Source organism: Cotesia typhae, unplaced genomic scaffold (assembly GCF_013202065.1).
Source record: "Cotesia typhae breed Kobodo isofemale line unplaced genomic scaffold, CoteBio_Ctyphae contig_119, whole genome shotgun sequence".
Taxonomy (NCBI): domain Eukaryota; kingdom Metazoa; phylum Arthropoda; class Insecta; order Hymenoptera; family Braconidae; genus Cotesia; species Cotesia typhae.
Genome location: NW_027423712.1, coordinates 2,095,073 through 2,116,801, shown reverse-complemented (window position 1 = coordinate 2,116,801; position 21,729 = coordinate 2,095,073). Strand labels below are relative to the sequence as shown.

At 29.0% G+C, this 21,729-nt stretch overlaps 1 protein-coding gene across 2 annotated transcripts in view; it reads left to right on the top strand.

Moving 5' to 3' along the window:
* Nachra7 (nicotinic acetylcholine receptor alpha7 subunit) overlaps window positions 1–21,729 on the top strand; it is a 102,060-nt gene that overhangs the window by 57,923 nt on the left and 22,408 nt on the right. For both annotated transcript variants that reach the window (XM_074249008.1, XM_074248998.1), the window contains exons 3-4: window positions 467–511; window positions 9,378–9,487. In XM_074249008.1, the coding sequence (XP_074105109.1) occupies window positions 467–511; window positions 9,378–9,487 (155 nt within the window). The remainder of the gene's footprint in view (window positions 1–466; window positions 512–9,377; window positions 9,488–21,729) is intronic.

The following is a 21,729-nucleotide window of genomic DNA, read 5'->3' as shown; positions in this document are numbered from 1 at the left end:
ATTTTTTTCTGTTTTTCCGAGCCGCGTTAACGAGCGCTGTAAAACGGCGAGCTTTGTACCTTCACGAGACTGTGACTGCATCGTATCGGGACACACATGACTCACAACATACAACATACAACATAGTTCCATTCCTCTCTTTACTTGTGTAGAACTCTGATTCATGTTGTACGTTTTACAAAGTAAAACCCCGTTCTATTAACCCATTAAAATAAAGTTCAACAATAAAGAGTCAAAAATACATTTGAGTTTTTAGACACGTATGTATGTACCCAATGAAATATATTATTACACATTATATTATGCAGTTAGCAAAGCCAAAATAATTTTTCGGCACTTTTATTTTTTTTTTTTTTGGTTAAAAAATTTTTAGTTTTTTCTTTGCTAAATTTTTTTAATTTCAATTTTTATTTTATTAATTTTATTAATGTGAGCTTTTAATAATCGAAATTTGATGATTTTACAGGACGAGAAGAATCAATTACTCATTACCAATCTGTGGCTGAAACTGGTGAGTCAACTGTTATTTATTAAGCTCTAGTTTTGTGTAGAAATTAAAAAAAAAAAAAAAAAAAAAAAAAGAATCAAGTTAGAGTTAGAAAGTAATTAAAAGAGGATAAAATCGTTTATTCGATTAGATTGTTACTGAGCTGGTGCACAAAAGGAATGAGCGGATGAATTTAAAAAGAACTTTTTAAGTACTATTAAAATATCAGGAATAAGTAAAAGAATAAGTGGAAAAAGTATTTTAATTTGAAAATAGTTAAATTTTTAAATTAAGAGCTGCATTAGTACATTGATAAAAAAAAAAATTAAATTCACTCAAGAAAAAAAATCATAAAGAATAAAAATTTTTCTCTAGACTCAAAAAATTCATTTTCTTTCAAATGGTATTTCTAGTTAATTTTTCTACCAGTAAATGGCAGGGTGTGGTACATATTGAAAATTGCGAATTGCAAATATTAGTTTTACTATCATTCAATAGTGTTTTCATGGAGATGAATCCTAGAGCTATTGAAAAAATATAAAATATTAAAAAATGAGGAGATTTTCTATTTTAATATCTGGAGGTTTAAGTACTCATCTGTCGTTACAAGAACAGGAACGCGCAATGATCGAAATTCGATATTGAGGATTACGCCGGTAGAGTACAGAGTACAGGAACATTAATTTTTCGTTGTAACGTTATTATTAAACTAATAATCGGTTTTTATTATTGAAACGATTACCCGATCTGTTAAATTTTTTATTTCATTTTAATTTAACGATGAATGTTGAGCGTTAAGCGTTAACTAACAAATCAGCATAAAAATGTCGGATTGTTTTTTCATCCGGACATTTTTATTTATTGATTCAGTGAGATTTTAAATTATCGCCTCGTTAGATGCCGACGGGAGAGAGTTTTCAATTTGCATATGTCCACACACACTGTCATCCATTTAATGGTTATTAAATCATTTCGGCTCGTAACAGTTCGTTGGTCAAACAAGTGTATTGGTTTGTTATGCTAATCGATTTTAGTTTCTGCAATACACAAGTTGGGTATTCCCCGTTTTAATTGTCATTTTCGACCGTTTTTAAATTTCATTAAAAAGGCTTAATTTTTTTTTTTTATTTTGTCTTTCACACCAATTCCGATATTTATTTTCTCACCGCGTTTTTAATTTTTTTCCCCCTCAAAATTACTTTTTCGCTCATTCGTATCGATAATGAGAACGATAACTTTAATTGCGTGAATTTGCAAACAGGTTACTACACTTTTATTTTTTCTCAGCTAATTACCTGGTGATTAATTAATCGATTAAATCATTTGTGTTTATTAGCTTTTGTTTATGTTTTCGTACATTTTAATTTCATTTTTACATTACTCGTTAATTATTCATAACTCATGTTCGTAAATATTGTTTTACCAAACAAATTCTCTGTCAATTTTCTTATTATTCATTTATTTATCACAATATTATTAATATTATCTCTTCATTTATCAGTCATTAAATTTTATTCATTTTTTTTCTGTTAAAAATTTCCAAAATTTATTAATTATTAAATAAATTTTTTTGATAAATTAAAAAAATTAATGTATACAAACAAACCCATTGCATCAACCAGAAGTTTTCCACACGATTAAGATCAATCAAAGTAATGAATCCCCCAGATGGCAGGTTCATAAGAAACGTACGAATGTATGGAAGAACATGAACCAGGGAAAAAGTACATCTGTTATCTTCGGGTGTTTTCTTATACATACAATTTAAATGAAAATTTATGGTTGAGTGACGTGGGTAGAGACGCTAAAGCTAAAAGTCATGAAAAAGTTTCATAACAAGCGTGTTACATCTGAAACTTACCATTTTTACGATTCTTCTTGCGCTTTTTCATGCCTTGTGCACGCGCCAACGGGAAAATAGATAAAGTTACTTTTTTGTTTTTATCCTCGAAGTATAAATGCGATACAGACACGAATACGCTCGTGTTTTACCATTAAATCTCAAGCTCATTTAGATATATTTTACTTTATAAAAAACTTTACTTTTAATTATTAATGCTGTGAGAGCTGCGCCCGAAGTGAGGGAGAGCCATCAACGCAACGTCAACATAAAAACATTAATCGAATTTTTTTCTATTTTTTTTTCTTCTCGTGTTGAATCAAATTTTTCCAACTTTGAAATATCTCAGTTCAGATAAAATATTTATGTTACTGATTCTACACTCTAGAAAAGCTTTAGAAGATTTTTACTTAAAAAATCAACGCAATCATGATTTCAAAGTAGAAAAGTGAAAAAAATTTTTTGTTTTGTTTATGTAGAAAAATTTTACACCACACTGAACCCAAAAAATTCTATACAGCGTATCTTTGAGTTCTAAAAAAATTAAGTTAAAAAATTTTAGAGCCAGTGGTCCAAAAATGTTTTAATCTAGATGCTTATTGAGCGAATTCGCGCGACGATTGAAATCCTCCTTTGTGAAATACTCGAACGGAATAACAGTAATCGAATAATGAAATCCAGTGAGTACCGATAAATTATTTGGAACGATTAATTGAAACTATCGAATTACGTCTTATGCCTTTAGATCTTCCTTCCGGATGACATAAATAATTGCAAATAATTGTATTAGCTTATATACTGTTAATATCTTAGTAAATGGATTCAGGAATTTCAATTTCCTGTGACCTTTAATCAAGATGTCCAACCTCTTCCCGGCAATATATCTGTAGGTGTGTATATATAAGGAGTTTGGTAAACAGGGGAAGTAAACGCGAGAGGTGAAATAAAAAATGAGGAAAGAGGAAAGAGGAAAGAGGAAAGAGGAATAAAGAGAAAACGTCTGATAAGTGATAAGACGGACTATAAAGCATGGAGTGGCCTCAGTGGTTCTTCAGTTCCTTCCTATTCCGTTCCGTTCCTCCTTCCTCCCCTACCTCTCCTCTTAATACTTTTACTTATAAAGTAAGTTCTAGAACCAATTAAATTGAAAACCTTCTCTAATCTCTTTAGGCGTTAACTCGTCTCTTCTCTAGTGAAATTAGTCCCGGGGTTCTATAATCTAGACTCCGAGTTATAGGTTATATATTCATTCGATGCTTGGTTTCAACTGTTCCTAAACGGATTTCATCATTTTCGGATGTTCTTACACTGCTATGCACTGATCTCCACTCGGTCTATCGGAATCAAAAATCACCGCGGTTTAAAAGCTCCGCTGAAATTTTAGATTATCAGTCCGGTTCTTGTCTCTATATTTCGTTCCGTTTGTATTCAACGAACTTTTCATTTAACCGCAACTTTTATTCTCAACAATTTTTCTTAACTAACGGACTTTGATCTACTTTTATTTTGGTAAAACGATTTGACTGAAATTCATTTGGTAATCATAGTTATTAATAATTTCATTAAACTATTATTAAACTTTTAATTCCAAGGGAATTTATTAAAGTTATTAACAAGTTTAAATTCGTCTGAAATGTCAGATATAAATTATATCATTCAATTATGTTAATTTTAAAATAAGAATATTTTGTATCGTTTATTATTATTATTTTGTGTCATGAATATGACACAAAATTATCCTTTTAATTTGCCTAAAGATCAATTATTGTTTGTCGTGTTTAAAATAAATCTAAATATTAACAAACAAAATGACAAAAATTATATCATGTCAATAAGACTAGCCATGTAATTGTTAACCATTGAATCAATATTAGATTAAAAAAAATTAAAGAATAAATTTCAAACTATCTTTAGATAACAATAAAAGAATGAAATTAATTTTTCAATCGTTCACATAATTTCTCAGGTGGATTTGCGTTTATTATTCTGAAAAGCATCTTATCAAATCTCCCTTTTTGCACGACTCATGATACCAAACATCAGAGAGTGCTTTAATACGATCGAAAAATTTGTTTTACCTCGATTTCGCAACTATTTTATTAATTACACGATTGGTAATCCACGTAGTCTAATTAATTTGTGCATCATTCGATAGATAATTTAATGAGGATTAATTCTGTTACTCATAAAAATCAATTTAAGTTAATAGAACTAGAAAAAAATATCGAAATAGTTAAAAAAAAATTGCTTTCAGTCAATTTAAATGTCCGTTTGAAACACGATAGCTTGCGTAAAAATTCACGAATTCAATCAGTTTTTTTTTCTTTTTTATTAACTTGACATTCACTTTGCGGAGATTACTATTGGAGATGGTCATCTTATTCAATGTTGTTTAATTGTTATTAACGAAAAACTAGAATCAATGAAAAAAATACACTCAGTGCGCATGATCAGTTTAAAGCACCGCGCAATATTTAAAATGAAAAATTAAAAAAAAAAAATTGTATTTAAAAGTAATAAAGAAAAAAAAATACAGAATAAATAATAATATTTAAATAGAATAAAAAAATTTTTTTTTTATTTATCGATCAAATGAGCATCATGAGACGAACGATAAAGAGATTACTGAAATTTTATTCATTTACGCACATATGTATCACTAATAAAAGAGATTTATTAAATGATGTTTAAGGTAATCGCATAAATATTAATAAACGATTGATCCGATTTTTATTAAATTTATTTGCACAGATAGTTGATAATTTACTCAATCAACAGAGTATTGCATAAAATGGACAATGTGTAGAACATTATATATAGAAAATAAAGTATGTACTTCTTAATCTACATACCCAATTCCAACTTAAAATCTTCCAAGCTCCGTGACTGGGTCATAAATTAAAAGATTAACCCTTCACCCATTACAAATTACACTGAATCTTATTCCAGAATTCTTAAACCTCTTTTAAATCCCCGAGTTTGAAACTAAGCAACTTCGATTTGTCGAACATCCTCTAGTATAATTGAAAATCACGGGTCATTATAACGCCTGACCTTTGAAGCTTAACTATTTCACTTACCCACTTCACAGCACCTATAATATCCTAGAGCACTATAAGTGGCACATTACGCCCGTAAATTAGGGTAAAAATCTTTCTCACGAATTAATAAAACCAGACCCTTGATTCTTGATCCCGACTACCAAATCCTTATAATAAAGAATAGGGGTAAATCTCTTCTAATTGTAATTATCTCAATAATGAGAATGTTTCATGTAATCTTTAAGTCGGGTAATACAAACATCAGCCCGTTGGTAACTTCAGTAGCTTGGTAAAACTATGAAATAAGAATAAAATAAAAATGAGAGATAGAGGAATTGGTGAAAAAAAAAAAAGGGACAGCACCGTAGTATTTTATAAAGCTCGATCTCTTAGCAAAGAAAATAGTTAATAAAACCGAGCTAATGAGAAGACTGTGTAATATATTTAACAGATGGGAATTAAGTTAAGTCAGTGTGAATTGATTCCACTAATGAGAGTGAACTGAAACATTTAATGAACGCAGCATCAATTTTCCATTGAGTCTATTTTAATTTAGTGTTTCCAATTAGTATTGCAACAAATTGGACGTATGATGATGAATTATAATCAAGCACCAGCATTTCGGCAGACATCCAATATTTATTATCTACAATTATAATGATAATAATAACACATTATTTTTCCATTTAAAAATCATCATCATCATGATAGAAATCATTAACTTGCGATTATTAACATCACGATAATAATGCTGTAATAATAGTGAATTATAAATCAACTGGTAGTAATGAATTAATAAGTAGTTGTTAAAGCTTTATTATATGTATAAATGAAATCGGATAATTTATCCGGAATCCTTCGAGCATACTGTAATCTCAAAAGCATAAATTTATATCAGTGCTGCGGAGCAAATGCGGCACATGCCTGGTTTCTTCTGCACTACCCTTTACGCTTACCTCTTTATCACAGATGGGGATAGGAGCATAGGAGTAGTTTAACCTAACGATAATGCCTCATTTTCCGGAATTAAGGTCTTTCGAAAGTTCTCCAGAGCACCCGTTACCAGCCACGGTCACCGAAACGGGATAAAAATAACCTGGGCTGCTTCTCAGCTCAGGAGTTTAAATCCAACAGCCAAATGACACAAAGACTCTAATATTTAACGGACGATTACTTGAATTACGGCTGAGTTGACTCATCTCCTGCATAAATAGTTTCACATTAGTTGTTGTTGTTGTCATTATTATTATTATTATTATTATAATTATTGTTATTACTTTTTTTTTAATGATCTATTCTGCTATTATATACTCTCGCGAATAATAACCCCTGTTTCTCATTGTCCTTAATGAACGCCTGTGGCTCATCTCTGTCAGCACAAAATACTGTATGGTCCTTTCCGACCTTTACTATTATTGTTATTATCATTATCTTTATTATTGTTATTTTTTATTTGTTCTTTAACAGAGTAGTTGTGAATAGAGTTTTCACAAAATTAATTTAATTTCTGGTGGAGTTTGAAATTGAACGTAATAATTACCATTAAAAGTCGTCTTCTTTATAAATTTCTCGTTCTCAGTCGTTAAATATTTAACAAACGCGAGTACTTAAAAAATTTAGTAATTTTGAATTATAATGTTGTCAACCGCTAAAATTGTTTAATTATTCATGCAAAGTGTAGTTAAAAAAAATTCAAATCCATTTTAAAGTTTTGACCACTTAAATGTTTTTTAATTATTTGTAAACTTATATTCAGATTTTTTGCACTCGGTTGCTTTTAGAAGAACATTTTTATTCTTTGGATAAAATGCAAGTTTAATTAATGATCAATTATTGTTTTGCTGCAGCGAAAGTTTAAGTTGAAGTAAGAAAATCAACTCCGAATAAATTTTTTTGTTTGATTGTAAAAAGAACACTAGATTGTTTTTTTTTTTTTGCGCAGTCGAAAATTAGTTTTAGTTGAAAATGAATGTAGAATTGTAATAAGCATATCTTCTCATCGATTTATCGTGATAGAATAAAAAAAGAAGGAAAAAAAGTAAGTTGAGAAATATCTCTCGAATTCGGGAGTAATTGAAATTGTTTAAATTCCCATCCACCGAATTCCGTAGTCTCAAGTAAATGCCATTGAAGCTTGTTGAATTTTCACAGCTGCATAAAGTATTGCATGATTGGATTGGTGAAAAAATAAAAGATAGAATAAGGGTTCTACATATAATGGCCTGCGCATACGTAGAATAGTAATGTCTGTACAGAAAGTGTTGGGTAGAATTAGGTGAAAAATTACTCATGGGCCCACCGATGCATTCCTACCGACTTTCTTCCTTTCCTCTACTTTAAACTCACACTATAGTGATAGATATTACCTACTATTTCATTACAATTTTCCGTTTCTACCCCGAGAATGCGATTGAGTATTTTATAAGTCACCCCTAACCTTTTTAGTTTCTAATTATTTTTTTTTTTTTCATGGTCTTTCGTTATTCACGAGGTAAAGTTGGCGCACAGCAAATTTTTATAACGCAAATTAAATTCTTTAGCCGAACAGTTAAAAAAAGAATTCGCGATCGAGAAACTTTTGTGAAATTAATTAAAGTATTTAAACGATTATTCAATTTTCATCGAATGGCATTTACTTCTATTCTGCATTACATACCTCCAACTGATAAATTATTATTATTATAGTATTGTCATTAAATGAATGCGATAAAAAAAAAAAAGTCGGTTTATTTTTATAGCATTTTGACGTTGAATTGAGTAGACTGAGGATCAAGTAACACAGACAATCATATGAGCTTCTTATTTTTCGAACAATTCCCCGAGCGAATCGTGCAAAACTGCATTTATTGTATTTCACTCTCGATGGCTACGTGATCCAATCATTGAGAGTTCTCTTGTGCGATCGTCTCTTATTCTTTTCCGTCTTTACTTCCATGACAAAGATCCTCAAGAAAGAAAGGGGACACATTTCAATAAATCAGTAATAACATGAGATCCTGAATTTTGTTGTTCTGACGTTTCAAATAAACAAAACTCCTATTATACTTGTTTTCATTAATACTTATCGGATGTCTGATTTATTTACAGCATTACCAGTAAATTTTTTTATCTTTTTAAATTTATTTGATAAGAAAAAATTTTACACTGAATTAATTAAACATTTCGCGTTACTAAATTCATAAGAGCGTATAAAAAAATTTTTTTTGCTCCAATTAATGTAAAAATGTTGGAAACATTACTATCTATGGAAAAAACGAAAAAAATTTTTCGTAGTAATGTTTCCAATATTTTTACATTGATTGGAGAAAAAACAATTTTTTTATACGCCTAATGGTTTTTGTAACGCGATTTTATAAAGACACTGAAGTACATTAATAAAAATTTTTAAATTAAAAAAATCATCAAATTCTGTCCGTTAATTAATAAATATGCAATAATATTATTGTGTTTTAAAACGATACAGCTTATTTTCTTCGTTACACCTCCCTACTGAAAATATCGCGCGTCCTGATGTCTACCATGTCGTCTCATATGAAAAATTCGGTGCAAACATTGGATTTAAAAGAAAACTAATTATAACTAACTGGTGTAGAAATCATGAGTAAAGAAACTTTTGAAAGATTGACATGAATTTATATCGAAGAAAAATGAAATCTGTTAGATTTCTTACGATTGAAACAAAACAATCTCTGTTATCTCACATAACAATCACTTATATTGAAGTGACAAGAAAATTTTCAACGTGATATTACTCCATCAACATTTCTCATTATTATTTTTTTAATGCTAAAAATTTTTTGTTCATTATTAATACTCAGAAACTTCAGTACCTTTTTAATTTATACAATAATAATATTCGAGACAATAACAACGTAAATAAGAGCGAAAATAATACAAGCATTCTTTAAGTTATAAGTTATCTCAAAGTACCTGAAAGTAGTTATAAAAAAATAAAAATTAAAATGGAATAATAAAGAAGAAAAGTACAACTGTTGGTTGGTTTTTTCAGGAGTGGAATGACGTCAACATGAGGTGGAATGTCTCGCAATACGGTGGGGTGAAAGACCTTAGAATTCCGCCTCACAGATTATGGAAGCCCGACGTTCTTATGTACAACAGGTAATGTTAACAATTGCTTATCTTTTTGCTTATTGTTGCTTTTATATTTTCCATGACGTTCAGCCATTACTCCACATAAATAATTCATACGCAAAAACTATTAGTCGTTATGTATACTCTACTTTTAAAAACTATTTTTGTGAAATAACTACTTTTAGTTTTATGTACTAAAACTTGGAGCATAATTTTTGACCATCAAAATTTTGAATTCTGCTGGTGCACATGTTATTGATCAGTAACTATAACTTTCGACTTTGGATAATTGATAGGAGTTTTGGGAACTGTTGAGCCAATAACTTTCGCGTTGGAACTTTTAACGCCGTAATTTAGTGAAAAAAATGGATTTTCCGTAGAATATACCATTAAAATATTCATCGAAAGTTATGAGCTTAAATTTTAGATCACTAGTGAGTGCTTTCTGGAATCTGGTTTCACTCCTAGAAGTTCAGCTCTAATAAATCGGGATCCCATTTATTAAAACAGACATTTTTAGAATAACAATTTGCATATTCAATACACGTTCACATGTTTTTCTTCGTGTTACGCTGACAGTTATTAGATCCTCGAAAAAAATTACTCTTTACGGAATGGGAATTCCTAGTCATTTTTCAACTAACTATCAAGATTAATGCTATAGTCAAATATAATATTAAATATTGTAAATTATAACTCCAACTTCTGGTTATATTAAAAGTCTCAGTAATATATTGCACAATATATTCAATATCCAACTTTTATTTAGTGAATTTATATTAATAAAACTTCAGTATGCAAAAGTTGGAGATCATTTCTTTTATGACCGTCGAAAAACATTATTTATATAAAGTATCCGCATTCTGCGTATCTAGGATAATTTTATAAACACATTCTAAATTTAAACTGAATATCTGCCAAAATATACCTCGAAGTTTTCTTCAATTCTGTCATTTGGCAGTACAGTCTATTTCAAATTTATTTGTAATGTAGAAAAAAAATTTTAATGTTAATCATCATTCAATACAATTTTTTATAAAATAATCCACTTTTTTCTTTTGACTTAATATTACCTTTTAAAGAGTTGAATTAAAAATAAAAAATTTTTTTAGACTTTAAAAATCTCTAACTTTAAAAATTTATGAGTCGTATAAAAAAAAGTCTTTGCTTATTACCTTTAAGAGGGGCGATATATGAAACTGCTTTATTTTTTACCGTTTTTCAAAGGCTTAAAAAATTTAGGAAGAATAAATTAATCTTTTCGAGAGTCAGCATATTCATTCATCATGTATTCAAATATCCCAAATCCAAAATCATGGTTAAACAGTGTTCACAAATCACGTATCTTCTAGTTGAACCTATAAAACATTAAAAAAGTAAAAACATCCCAGATTTGTAGGCCTCAGAAAAAAAAAGTTCGATTTTACCTTTTTTTCCGATAATATTTGGGTCAAAAAAAATAGCAGTTTTTGCAAATTTTTTTTGGCATTTTACTGGTTCAACTAGAAGCTGATATTTCATAGAAGGTGTGTACCAAATTTAATTCGAATCTTTGAGAACTTTCTTAGTAATCTTACCCGCCAATTTAAAAAAATTTTAAAGAGCCGACTGTTGCGATATCACAAGCGCTGAGCACTTAAACGAATTATACTTCACAAAATAATGCGAATTTACATTTAGAAATTCACAGGCATATTTTTAGGGTATTATAATAAATATTGATGCAAAAAAAAAAAAAATTTGATTTTAAAAATTTTTTGCCCCCTTTAAAAATTAGATTAAAAACAATAACTCTCGAAATAGAAAAAAATGTTCACTTGCAGCCTATAAATCAAAATAAAAAAAAAACTTAACACATTTGCAAAACTTGCCTACGGGACCAACAATAAATAAATAACAGATGCATAATTAATGATAAAACTTGGTCGTTTAATCGAATAGTGAAGTATTTTAATTGAATATGGAATCCGGTTGTTCCTCTGGCCGCATTAAGTGATTAATTAAATAGTTGGGAAGCAGAATAAATCAAAAAGTGATTGCCCAGGTAATATTAATTACCCTCGACACTTGAGACCGACCACAACTGCGAAGAAGCAGGAGATTATTGTTTGTTATCAAACAAACAGATTAAATCACTGTGTAAATTCTTCGAAATCCGGACATTTGGATTAGTATATCGTTAGAAAATCTGGCGAGAGGTTAAAGTTTACGTGATGCCAGGACACAAGAGATTCTTGTGTCCTGGTATTTCATACACACCCACAATAGAGTGCAGAGAATACACCGATGTGCTCTGGTGTCTCGCATTCTCAGTCGACACCTATACCACGGCTATACTACTTCAGTAGGCCGAGGAAGAGAGAACGCACTAGATAGGTAAAACAAGACATCTAGACAATGCTTTTCTCTCCACCTACACACATATTTATATAACGCTATAAAGTCTATAACTATACGTCTATATAAATTCGCTCGTCTCGTTGTATTTTAGAGAATAAAGCCCAGCTGACATCCCACATGACCCGTCCAGTATAAGTCATATTGTACAAACTCGAACGTTTGTCTTTTACGCTATTACTTTTTCCCGTTATATTATTTTGCTAAGCATAAATATATTCACATTCATACTTTTAGGTGAACGTATATCCACAAAGTTTCTTTTATTTAATTAATTCAAACGGTCAAATGAAAATACATATTCATGAATTAAGATAAAAAAAAAGGATTTTTTTTAATAAAATGAAATTTTTATTCAATTTAATTTATTTCTATTTTTTTTTTTTTTTTTTTTTTTAAGTCGCCTTTTACGTAAGTTAAAGTTGTGTGCTTTTATAATTTATTTCTTAAAAATTCCACCGAATAATTAAATAATAATATCGAATATGTATATAGAAATATATTTCACTTGAAAAGATTGTATTATATATTGTAGATTATAAATTATGCACTTTTCCAGCTCGAATCGCGGGTAGGAGCTTTCAAACTTTCGAACAAACCATGCAAACTTCTCTTCATTGCCAATTTATGAATTCTTCCAGAGATACTGTACTACTGTACTACTGTACTACTGAAACGTGTAATTATTTATGAAAAACATTTCTAATTCTGAATCAGAATTCATTTCACCATGATTACACTCGAAATTCTACCAAAGTTTTGCTGTCATTATTATTTATGTCTGCGGCATAAATAATATAAAGCTTAGAAATGTTTACGCTTTGATATATATATATATATATATATATATATATATATATATATATATATAATAGGGTGGGTCAAAAAAATCGAATAATTTATTTTTGATTTTATACTCTGAAAAATAGGTTCGTAGACACCTAAAAAGAATTCTCTCCAAGTATAAGCTCTTAATTATAACGGGAAGGTCCTCCGCTTTGCGGGTTTCTATTTTTTTCGAATAATCAGATAAAAAAATTTATATCTCGCTTCCAACTGCTTGGAAAAATATTCCGTGGCATAGATTTTGTGAGAAATTGAATGCTTTACAAAAAGGTCTCTTATGACTTTTTCAAAAACTCAACCGATTAAAAGATATTCATAGTTGAAGTTTGGCTATTTTAAGGAAAATATTCGTTTTTATTATGAATTTTATAAGTCGATGAAAAAAATTATTTCGGATTGCGGAACTCATGATTTTGTAGGAAATTTACTGCTCTACAAAAATGGTCTCTTATGATTTTTTGATTAAGTGAAGCCGTTACGAGATATTCATCGTCAAACATTAACGAATATCAATATTTCCAGTTTTTGATCAATAATTCGATAAATTTTAATTTAAACTATGAGTTTCAGGAAAATTTACATAAATTTGAGTTTCGATCGATAAAGAAATGTTATAATAAGTTAGATAAAGAATTATTGGAATTATCATTGATTTTCCTTGGAGAAATGCCTCAAGAAAAGATTTCTTTCAAACGTCCTGGTACTGTTCATCATGCTAGATGGATGGCTAAGGCCATTTATAGTTTGAAAATGTATCTATTCAGAGATGAATTCAAACTCTCTCAGAAAGAATTGCATGGTCTTCGTCATTTCTGTATTTTTATAGTCACATTGTATTTAAAAGCTTGGTTTTCATCAACTTCTGCAACAACTGCTGCTTATCATGACTTGCAGTTTATGAAAAATTTATTGGAGTACAAACATATCAATCCTTTGATTTCTTCAGCTACGTGTGAAAAAATGATTTCGCACTTATGGTATTTGAGCGATGAACTTGCCATTTTATCACTGTTTGACGATGGCGTTCCATTAGAAGGAAAAAAAAGTATTGTTGAAGCTGTTAATACTCGTGAAGGTACAGATTCTAAAGCTAAAAGATTTGTAATTGCTAAAAAGATTTGAATTCATTGGCGCAGAGAACTCTGAGTGACTTTGTGTCTAAAAAGTCATTAAATCTTTTCAAAATCTTCGATCTACCGTATGACTTTCTTGATGTCGATGTTGAATTATGGCCTACTAATGAGAGTTATCTCGAAAATAAAGAATACTTTCAACAACTAAAAGTTGTCAATGATTCAGCAGAGCGAGCTGTTGCATTAGTCAGTGAATATAATCAATGCTTGACAAAAAATGAAGAACAATTCCAGTACTTATTGCAAGTTGTCAAAGAACATCAAAAACATTCCCAAATTGTAATAAAAGAAATTATTTATAGTAATAGCGTACTGTTATGTTAAAAATATAGACAATTATATTGCAATTGATAATTCAATAAAAAATTTATCTATAAAAAAGTTAAATACTGGTTGTTTCTTACTTGATTCAATACTTTTCATATTAAATTTGACAAAGAAATATGTCATTCACTTCAAATTAAACTAATCATTGGCTATATGTCGAAAAAATGCTCTAATTTCTTGTTTTAATGCAATCAAACAAGCTCAAGACTGAAAACAATATTAAAAAAATTGTTTATAACATTTCTTTATCGATCGAAACTCAAATTTATGTAAATTTTCCTGAAACTCATAGTTTAAATTAAAATTTATCGAATTATTGATCAAAAACTGGAAATATTGATATTCGTTAATGTTTGACGATGAATATCTCGTAACGGCTTCACTTAATCAAAAATCATAAGAGACCATTTTTGTAGAGCAGTAAATTTCCTACAAAATCATGAGTTCCGCAATCCGAAATAATTTTTTTCATCGACTTATAAAATTCATAATAAAAACGAATATTTTCCTTAAAATAGCCAAACTTCAACTATGAATATCTTTTAATCGGTTGAGTTTTTGAAAAAGTCATAAGAGACCTTTTTGTAAAGCATTCAATTTCTCACAAAATCTATGCCACGGAATATTTTTCCAAGCAGTTGGAAGCGAGATATAAATTTTTTTATCTGATTATTCGAAAAAAATAGAAACCCGCAAAGCGGAGGACCTTCCCGTTATAATTAAGAGCTTATACTTGGAGAGAATTCTTTTTAGGTGTCTACGAACCTATTTTTCAGAGTATAAAGTCAAAAATAAATTATTCGATTTTTTTGACCCACCCTAATATATATATATATATATATATATATATATATATATATATATATATATATATTGTTGTTTTGAATCACGGAAATAAAAGTCATTATCAACAATAACTTTTTATGAAATATTTTCGCGATAAATTTTTTTTTTGTTTATTATTTATTAGTTTTTATTTATGCTTCTAGAAAAACCAAGCTTGAAAAAATAAAAAATTGATTATTTTTATTTATTGAACTTTTATTCAATTAATTAAAGAAAATCGGCAAGCCCTTAATTACACAGATAATTATTACGGATATAATTACTACCGTAAGAATTATTATTATTTGTCAAAGAAATCAAAGTGAGTAATTTTAATTATTCCTTGCGGGTCTTTGACACTGTATAAAAATCTCTCCAATTTATTCGCAATAAATTTCCATTATTTACAATAATATTTATTTTTCCGTAATTTTATTTTAATAAAACAACTTTTTTATAGCCTGTTGCAGTTTGTAACTAAAAAAAATTTCCGGTAACAGATGTTCAAAGAATTCCCATTATTTTTGATAGAAAGAAAAAAAAGGTCGCGTAGAAATGAAGTTATTATTAATGTTGTGAAGTTGGTGATTTATAGCAATCTTGTTTGGAGTCTAAACTTGTAATGTATCGCCGGAGGGCACTTTGAAGCGTTATTTTCCGGAAAAAATTTTTTACAATTTAGAATTAACATTACTGTAACTATTTCGTAATTATAAGATACTTGCATTAAGTTCAGTTACTCGTTGTCTAATTATTCGTCTTAACTAAAGTATAATTTACCAAACTTTTAAGTAATAGTCTTCTAAATACTTGTTTAGACGTGAGGTTTTATATTTTTTAGAAAATTATACAAAATGTTTATTAAATTTTTCAATTTAGAAGTTGAAAAAAAAAAATGATACTCGAAAAATATCAGTAAAAAGCGAGCCAAGTAAATATTTTTTAAATTTCAAAACAAAAAAAAATCAGTATAGACTTTTATAAATGTTAAACGATTCCCGATCCATGAATATTAATATTAATAAAAAAAGAATACCGTCTTCTATTCCACCTTTAAATAATTCACATCATTATCGTCATTATTGATTCAAAACCAACTGCAGTAGTCATTAAATTCAAAGGACAATTATCCCAAAATTCTCATCTGAGCTTGCAAAATTTATTAGGATGTGAAAATTTAATGCAGGATCAAAAGATTGGTAAGCATCCTCGAGTACTTAATGTCTTAGTGAGTAATAAAACGGCATTTGATTACTCTGCAAGTATACATAAGGTACCAATGAAGATTACCAATCAATATTGTTTGAGCTTGGTTAAAAGAATAATAATTGGTAATTAAAGTAAATTGGGTTGATAAAAGGTGGTATAACAAGAAGAGGAGTGCTTGCAGCTTAAAGACACCGGAGTCGTTTAACATGAAGGTAATCTGGAAGCAGCATGTTCAAGCAGTTGACTCTAGCGGATTGTCGTGCGGTGATGAAGGAAGTTGATAGAGATATAAAGAGAACATATTACCTCGTTCAGACAAATACATATATGTATATATATATATATATATATATATATATATATATATATATATATATATATGTAGTGTTTGTAGTGTTAGTTCCTCCTATCCCTTTGCGCCATCCGATTGGGCTAAGCATTGCTCTCATGTATATTAGCAATAGTGGGTTCGGGTTGGGATTAGAGCTGGAGTTTGAGGTGGAGTACTATATCGACGAGTTTCTCGTTTGCAAGTACAGTACATACAAATCTTAGATGCATAATGACAAATACAGAGCACAGAGTACAGAGACGCCCTTCATATCACCGCCTACGATGGTCCACATTGACGCGTCGAATATCCGGGCGTTGAATTCTCAACTGATTCTAGGCTACAGCCGTGCATAACCACTTGATCTAATATATACAGGCTTACATTGATTCGGGCTCTCACTCCTTAACCGAGAGTTTGTAATACCCTGGGATTCTCCGATCCGATTTGCTAACCTCTGAATAATGTTTTATGTAAATACCCCGGGACACAAGGCGCATGGAACTTCGGTCACTCAATTTTCTGATTTATATTTCGGTGGAATTTTTTGTTATGATTTTTTTTTTTTTTTTTTTTTTGGATAAACAGATTTGGGAATACGAGAAGAAAATTGAACGGATTTTTACATTTCGATAATAAAAAATCATGGATACACTGTTAGAAATAATAATTTTTTTTTTAAGTAACATTCTTTGAAAAAAATTGTTTTGAAGATAGCTAGTTTAATTTAAGAGTTCTAATTTCTTTTCTTAAAAATTTAGCTAAACGCTGTCGATAAAAAAGATTTTAAAGATATATGTTACAAAAATTTTTGATTAAAGAGCTAAAAATTTTTTTAAAAGTAAATTTTTACTATAAAAATTTCAGATCAATTAACCATTTATAATAATTGAAAGTCGCCATAAAATACATTTTATTAAATCAAGTATTTTTTTTCACTAAAATAATCTACTCTTCTGTTAAATCGAATCATGTTACATTTAAACCAAATCAAACTTTTAAAAAACGGAATTTGACACGAATATTTCACACGAAGTTGCCTGTGTAAACTTTCCCACAATATGTACTGTCATATGTCCTACAAACGAAGCTTAAGTAAACATTCAGTCTCCATGTGTTCCAATCTCCATCCGTTCCAAAAGCTGTAACACCTCTGCAGGGATTTTTCCAGTGAAAATTGTCTATGAAATAACGTCGAAAAAAAGAAATTTAATCAAAAGTATCGATAACTGATTATAAATTCCGGAGCGAAATCCCACGAAAGCTTATCCAGGTGAAGAGTAATTAAAACCCAGAGGAATTAATTAGCTGGTCACCCAGCCGTAGTTACATTACACTAGTGAGCCTATTTGATTGGAGCTAAGCGTTGTTTGCAGAGCGTCTAGTCCCAATCTCGGGACTTTGCTATCAGAGATGTGTTCTATCAGAGAATGTTAATACTAAGTGGACAATCGTAATATCGTAAATTGAAATCGAGTGCACACACCATCCAAGTATTGTACCCTCCTGTCCGTGTATCCTCTCTGGCAAAATTAAATGAGTTGACATTCAGGCCACGGCTTTGCTTTACATTTACGGGGTATATGAAGAACGTGGAAGCGCGAATGTGTGTTGAGCATACATATGTGGTATATATTGTTTATTGTATGTGTGGAGGATTTACATGTATAAAGGATAAAGGGAAGACAGAAGACTTGGACCTTTGCCAAGGGTAACTTGCATTAGCTATCCTCTTGCATTCGAGATTTCGAAACCAAAACAGATTAAATTCGTGTTTGTCGATACGTAATGAGCACAGTCAAGCGGCAATATACACAAAAGTAATATATATTCTCTTTATCCAGACATATATTAGACTCGATTTTTAGAAACTAAATTACTGGGCTTAACTTTACACTAAAAATATTTAAAATTTTCGGAGAGTTATTGATCTAAATCCTATTTTTTAAGGTACTGGCTTAGATCATTTTTTAATTTAATTTTCGAAATTCACAAACAAAAAGATTTTTCAGGCTTGTAAAAATTTGTAATTTCTAGTTCAACTTTTCAAAGGTTAATATTAAATCAAAATGAAAAAAAAAAAAAAAAAAAAAAATTAAATCTTTTACGATAAAATGAAAAATATCTAATTTAATCAACAAGTTTTTGAACATGATTAAATTATCTAAACATTTTTACATTTAATTTTGTTTCTGTTTACAGTAAAAATTACCATAGTTTTTTTACATTTTATTAAAACCATTCTTAAATAATTACTAACTGTAAAATTTATGAATAATTTTCTAAATTAATTTATATTCAAAATCTAAACAAAAAATTCATAAAAAAAATTTTTTAGTTTCTTAAAATATATCTTATCTATTTTAACTTTTCAAAAATTAAAATTCCGCCAAAATAAATGAAAAATTTTCAATAAAATAATTTTTTTAATAGTAAAATTTTCAAGTTATCCATGTGTCTATCTTTCAATCTCTATGAATCTATGTTTATATGTTTAAATGTATATGTTTGATTTTTTAACTTTTACGATTTATTTTACTGGACTCTAAACTTATGCATATAAATATATAAATATAGACATATGGGCCGTTCTCTCTTTCTCTTTCATCGACAACGCGTTGAATTGCTTGGAGGCCGTTTCCCCCATTGGAGTTTATTGGAACATTTATCAGTTAGGGGTCTGCTGCTCTAGTGGGGCAGTGTGCTTTATCCTGGATACTGGATGCCATTGGCGCTTGACTTCCTAGTAATTAGCACCGGATGAGAAACAACAGATTGTTTAGTTTAGGGGGTTGCTGTGTTTTGGATAAGCTATTTATCTCGCTGCCTATTAATTTATTATATACAATAATAATATTATTATATATATTGTATATTGTATATTTATTGTTTAATATTATTTTATGAAATTATAATTTAAATGGCCTCGGAAAACAAAAAACCGGATAGGTTAAGTACGGGGGCGTTTATTTTGTCAACGCGGATAGTAATTGGGTGCCGGGAGATTATTTAATGGATAAACCGAGGAGTTTATACGTCTGTATACTTGTGAATTTTTCACTTATAAATGTCAGAAACCGCATTAGATATATTACCAGCCGGCTCACAAACATTATATACTCTACGTTTGAAAGTCACTTTAATATAAAATGGTTGAATCGTAAAAACTGAGTAAAAGGAGTCGAAAAAAATGATAAAAAAAATTTAAAACTTACTTTAGATCTAAAATGTACTTTAATGTATCACTTTGATTTAAGTTGAAAAATGTGCCGAGATGTGAATTTATTTTAGAGTTTAGACTTCTAGTGTCTATATTTAATATAAAAATCCTAGATTGTTTATTTACTAAACAAACATTCACATGTGTATTTTTTTCTACAATTTATTTCAAAATTTTTATCCCAATATTTACTCTTTGAAAATCTTTGATTCATTAATTTTTTTTAACGTCTGACTTAAGCTAGACTTTTCTACTTGCGAAAAATAAAAAGAACAGTTTTTGGTCTTCAAAAAAATTTTTTTTTATTCATCAAAATTAATTACACATGAATTAAGGAAATAACTTTTATTAAAAAATAATTTATTCTTAAATAAAGCCGGAAAACATTTTTATTTACAAGTACAAGACTTTTTAATTTAAGAAATTATTCTCTTAACTCAAGAAGTAGATACTTAACTCAAGATAAATGTTCTTGGATTAAGAATATGAATTTCTTTACAAACTAAAATTAATGAAAAATTAAAAAAAAAAATTTTTTTTTGTCTATTTAATAAATTAATAAATTTCTAAATTGTATCTGAATGAATAAATCTGTTGAAAATTATTAATAAACTCTCTAACAAAGTGAAATCTGTTGATTTGATAAAAACTTATCGACTATTTTTAATGAAAAAGTTCAATCATAAATAATTGTTTTACCGTCTACAAGTAATTACTAAAAGTAAAACATTAATGACTTAGTAAAAGAAAATATTTTCCTCAAGTTATATTTCTATTAATAAAACTTTATTTCTTTCGAACCCGTGAAGTTAAAAAATCTATTTTTAATATTTTTTACTCCGAACTATAACTTGATGACAGGTTCGTTTCGGACTGAACATCAGCACAATAGAGCGCAAGTAGATAGCAGAATGGGAAGACGTGAGTGAGATAATTAACTTTAATAACACCGTCACTCGTTTTAACGAGAGTTACCGTTGTTGTACTGTACTATTGAGCAGTACTCTGGAGTTTAAATAAAAAATATAAGGGATACTGGAACTATTCCGGCAACTATTAACTCTTTTCTTACTGGGCACTAGCACCAACTTATTCCAAGTCTGTGAAAACAATTCTAGTAAAATATCCACGTACAACACACGTACTACACAACACGCAAAAAATCATACATCCACACACACCCAACGCTAACAATGAACCCCGAATGCCCAAAAAATAACTATTAAAATATAAATGCCGGAATTTTTTACTGAACTTCTACTCGCCCTTTATTGACGTATGTGACAATTCTGCATTGCGGGTTACACACTACAGCCCACGGTACATCAACATATATCTATCCACGATCCACAAGATCTATATATATTTTCTGCTACAAATACGCATTTGCTAGTTCTGTACAATTGAAAAGGTTTAAAAATTTTAGAATTCTTTTTCAATGACATCGGAGTTTTTTTTTTTCAACTCGAATTTTATAAAAAAAAAAAAAAAATATTTCTTAACGTTATTAAAACAGACGTTAAAAAATTGAAAAAAAATTAAACAATATATTTTTAAATAATAATACATTTTTAAATTTCAATTATATCTACTTTTATAAAAATGTTAACATTAGCTTATTTTAAAATATAAATCAATTAAAAGATATCATTTTTAAGCATCTAATAAATTTTAAATTAACAAAAAAATTTTTAATCACATCTAAACTTGATATTAATGATATCAAACTTGCTTTTTTGTTATAAAAAAAATAAATTACAAAATTGAATGAAATTTTTCTTTTATAAAAAATACAACTATAAAATTTTTGTATTGCCTGGTAGCAAATAACTACATCGAACAAAGTGCCGAATAAAAAAAAAATAAAGTACCTGGAAGGATTTCGAACGATTTGAAAATTTGATTTTCGATCGTTAGATCCTCTTTAAGTATATCCACCGGAATGCCACGAAAATCCGTGAAAACTTATCCCATTCTGCAT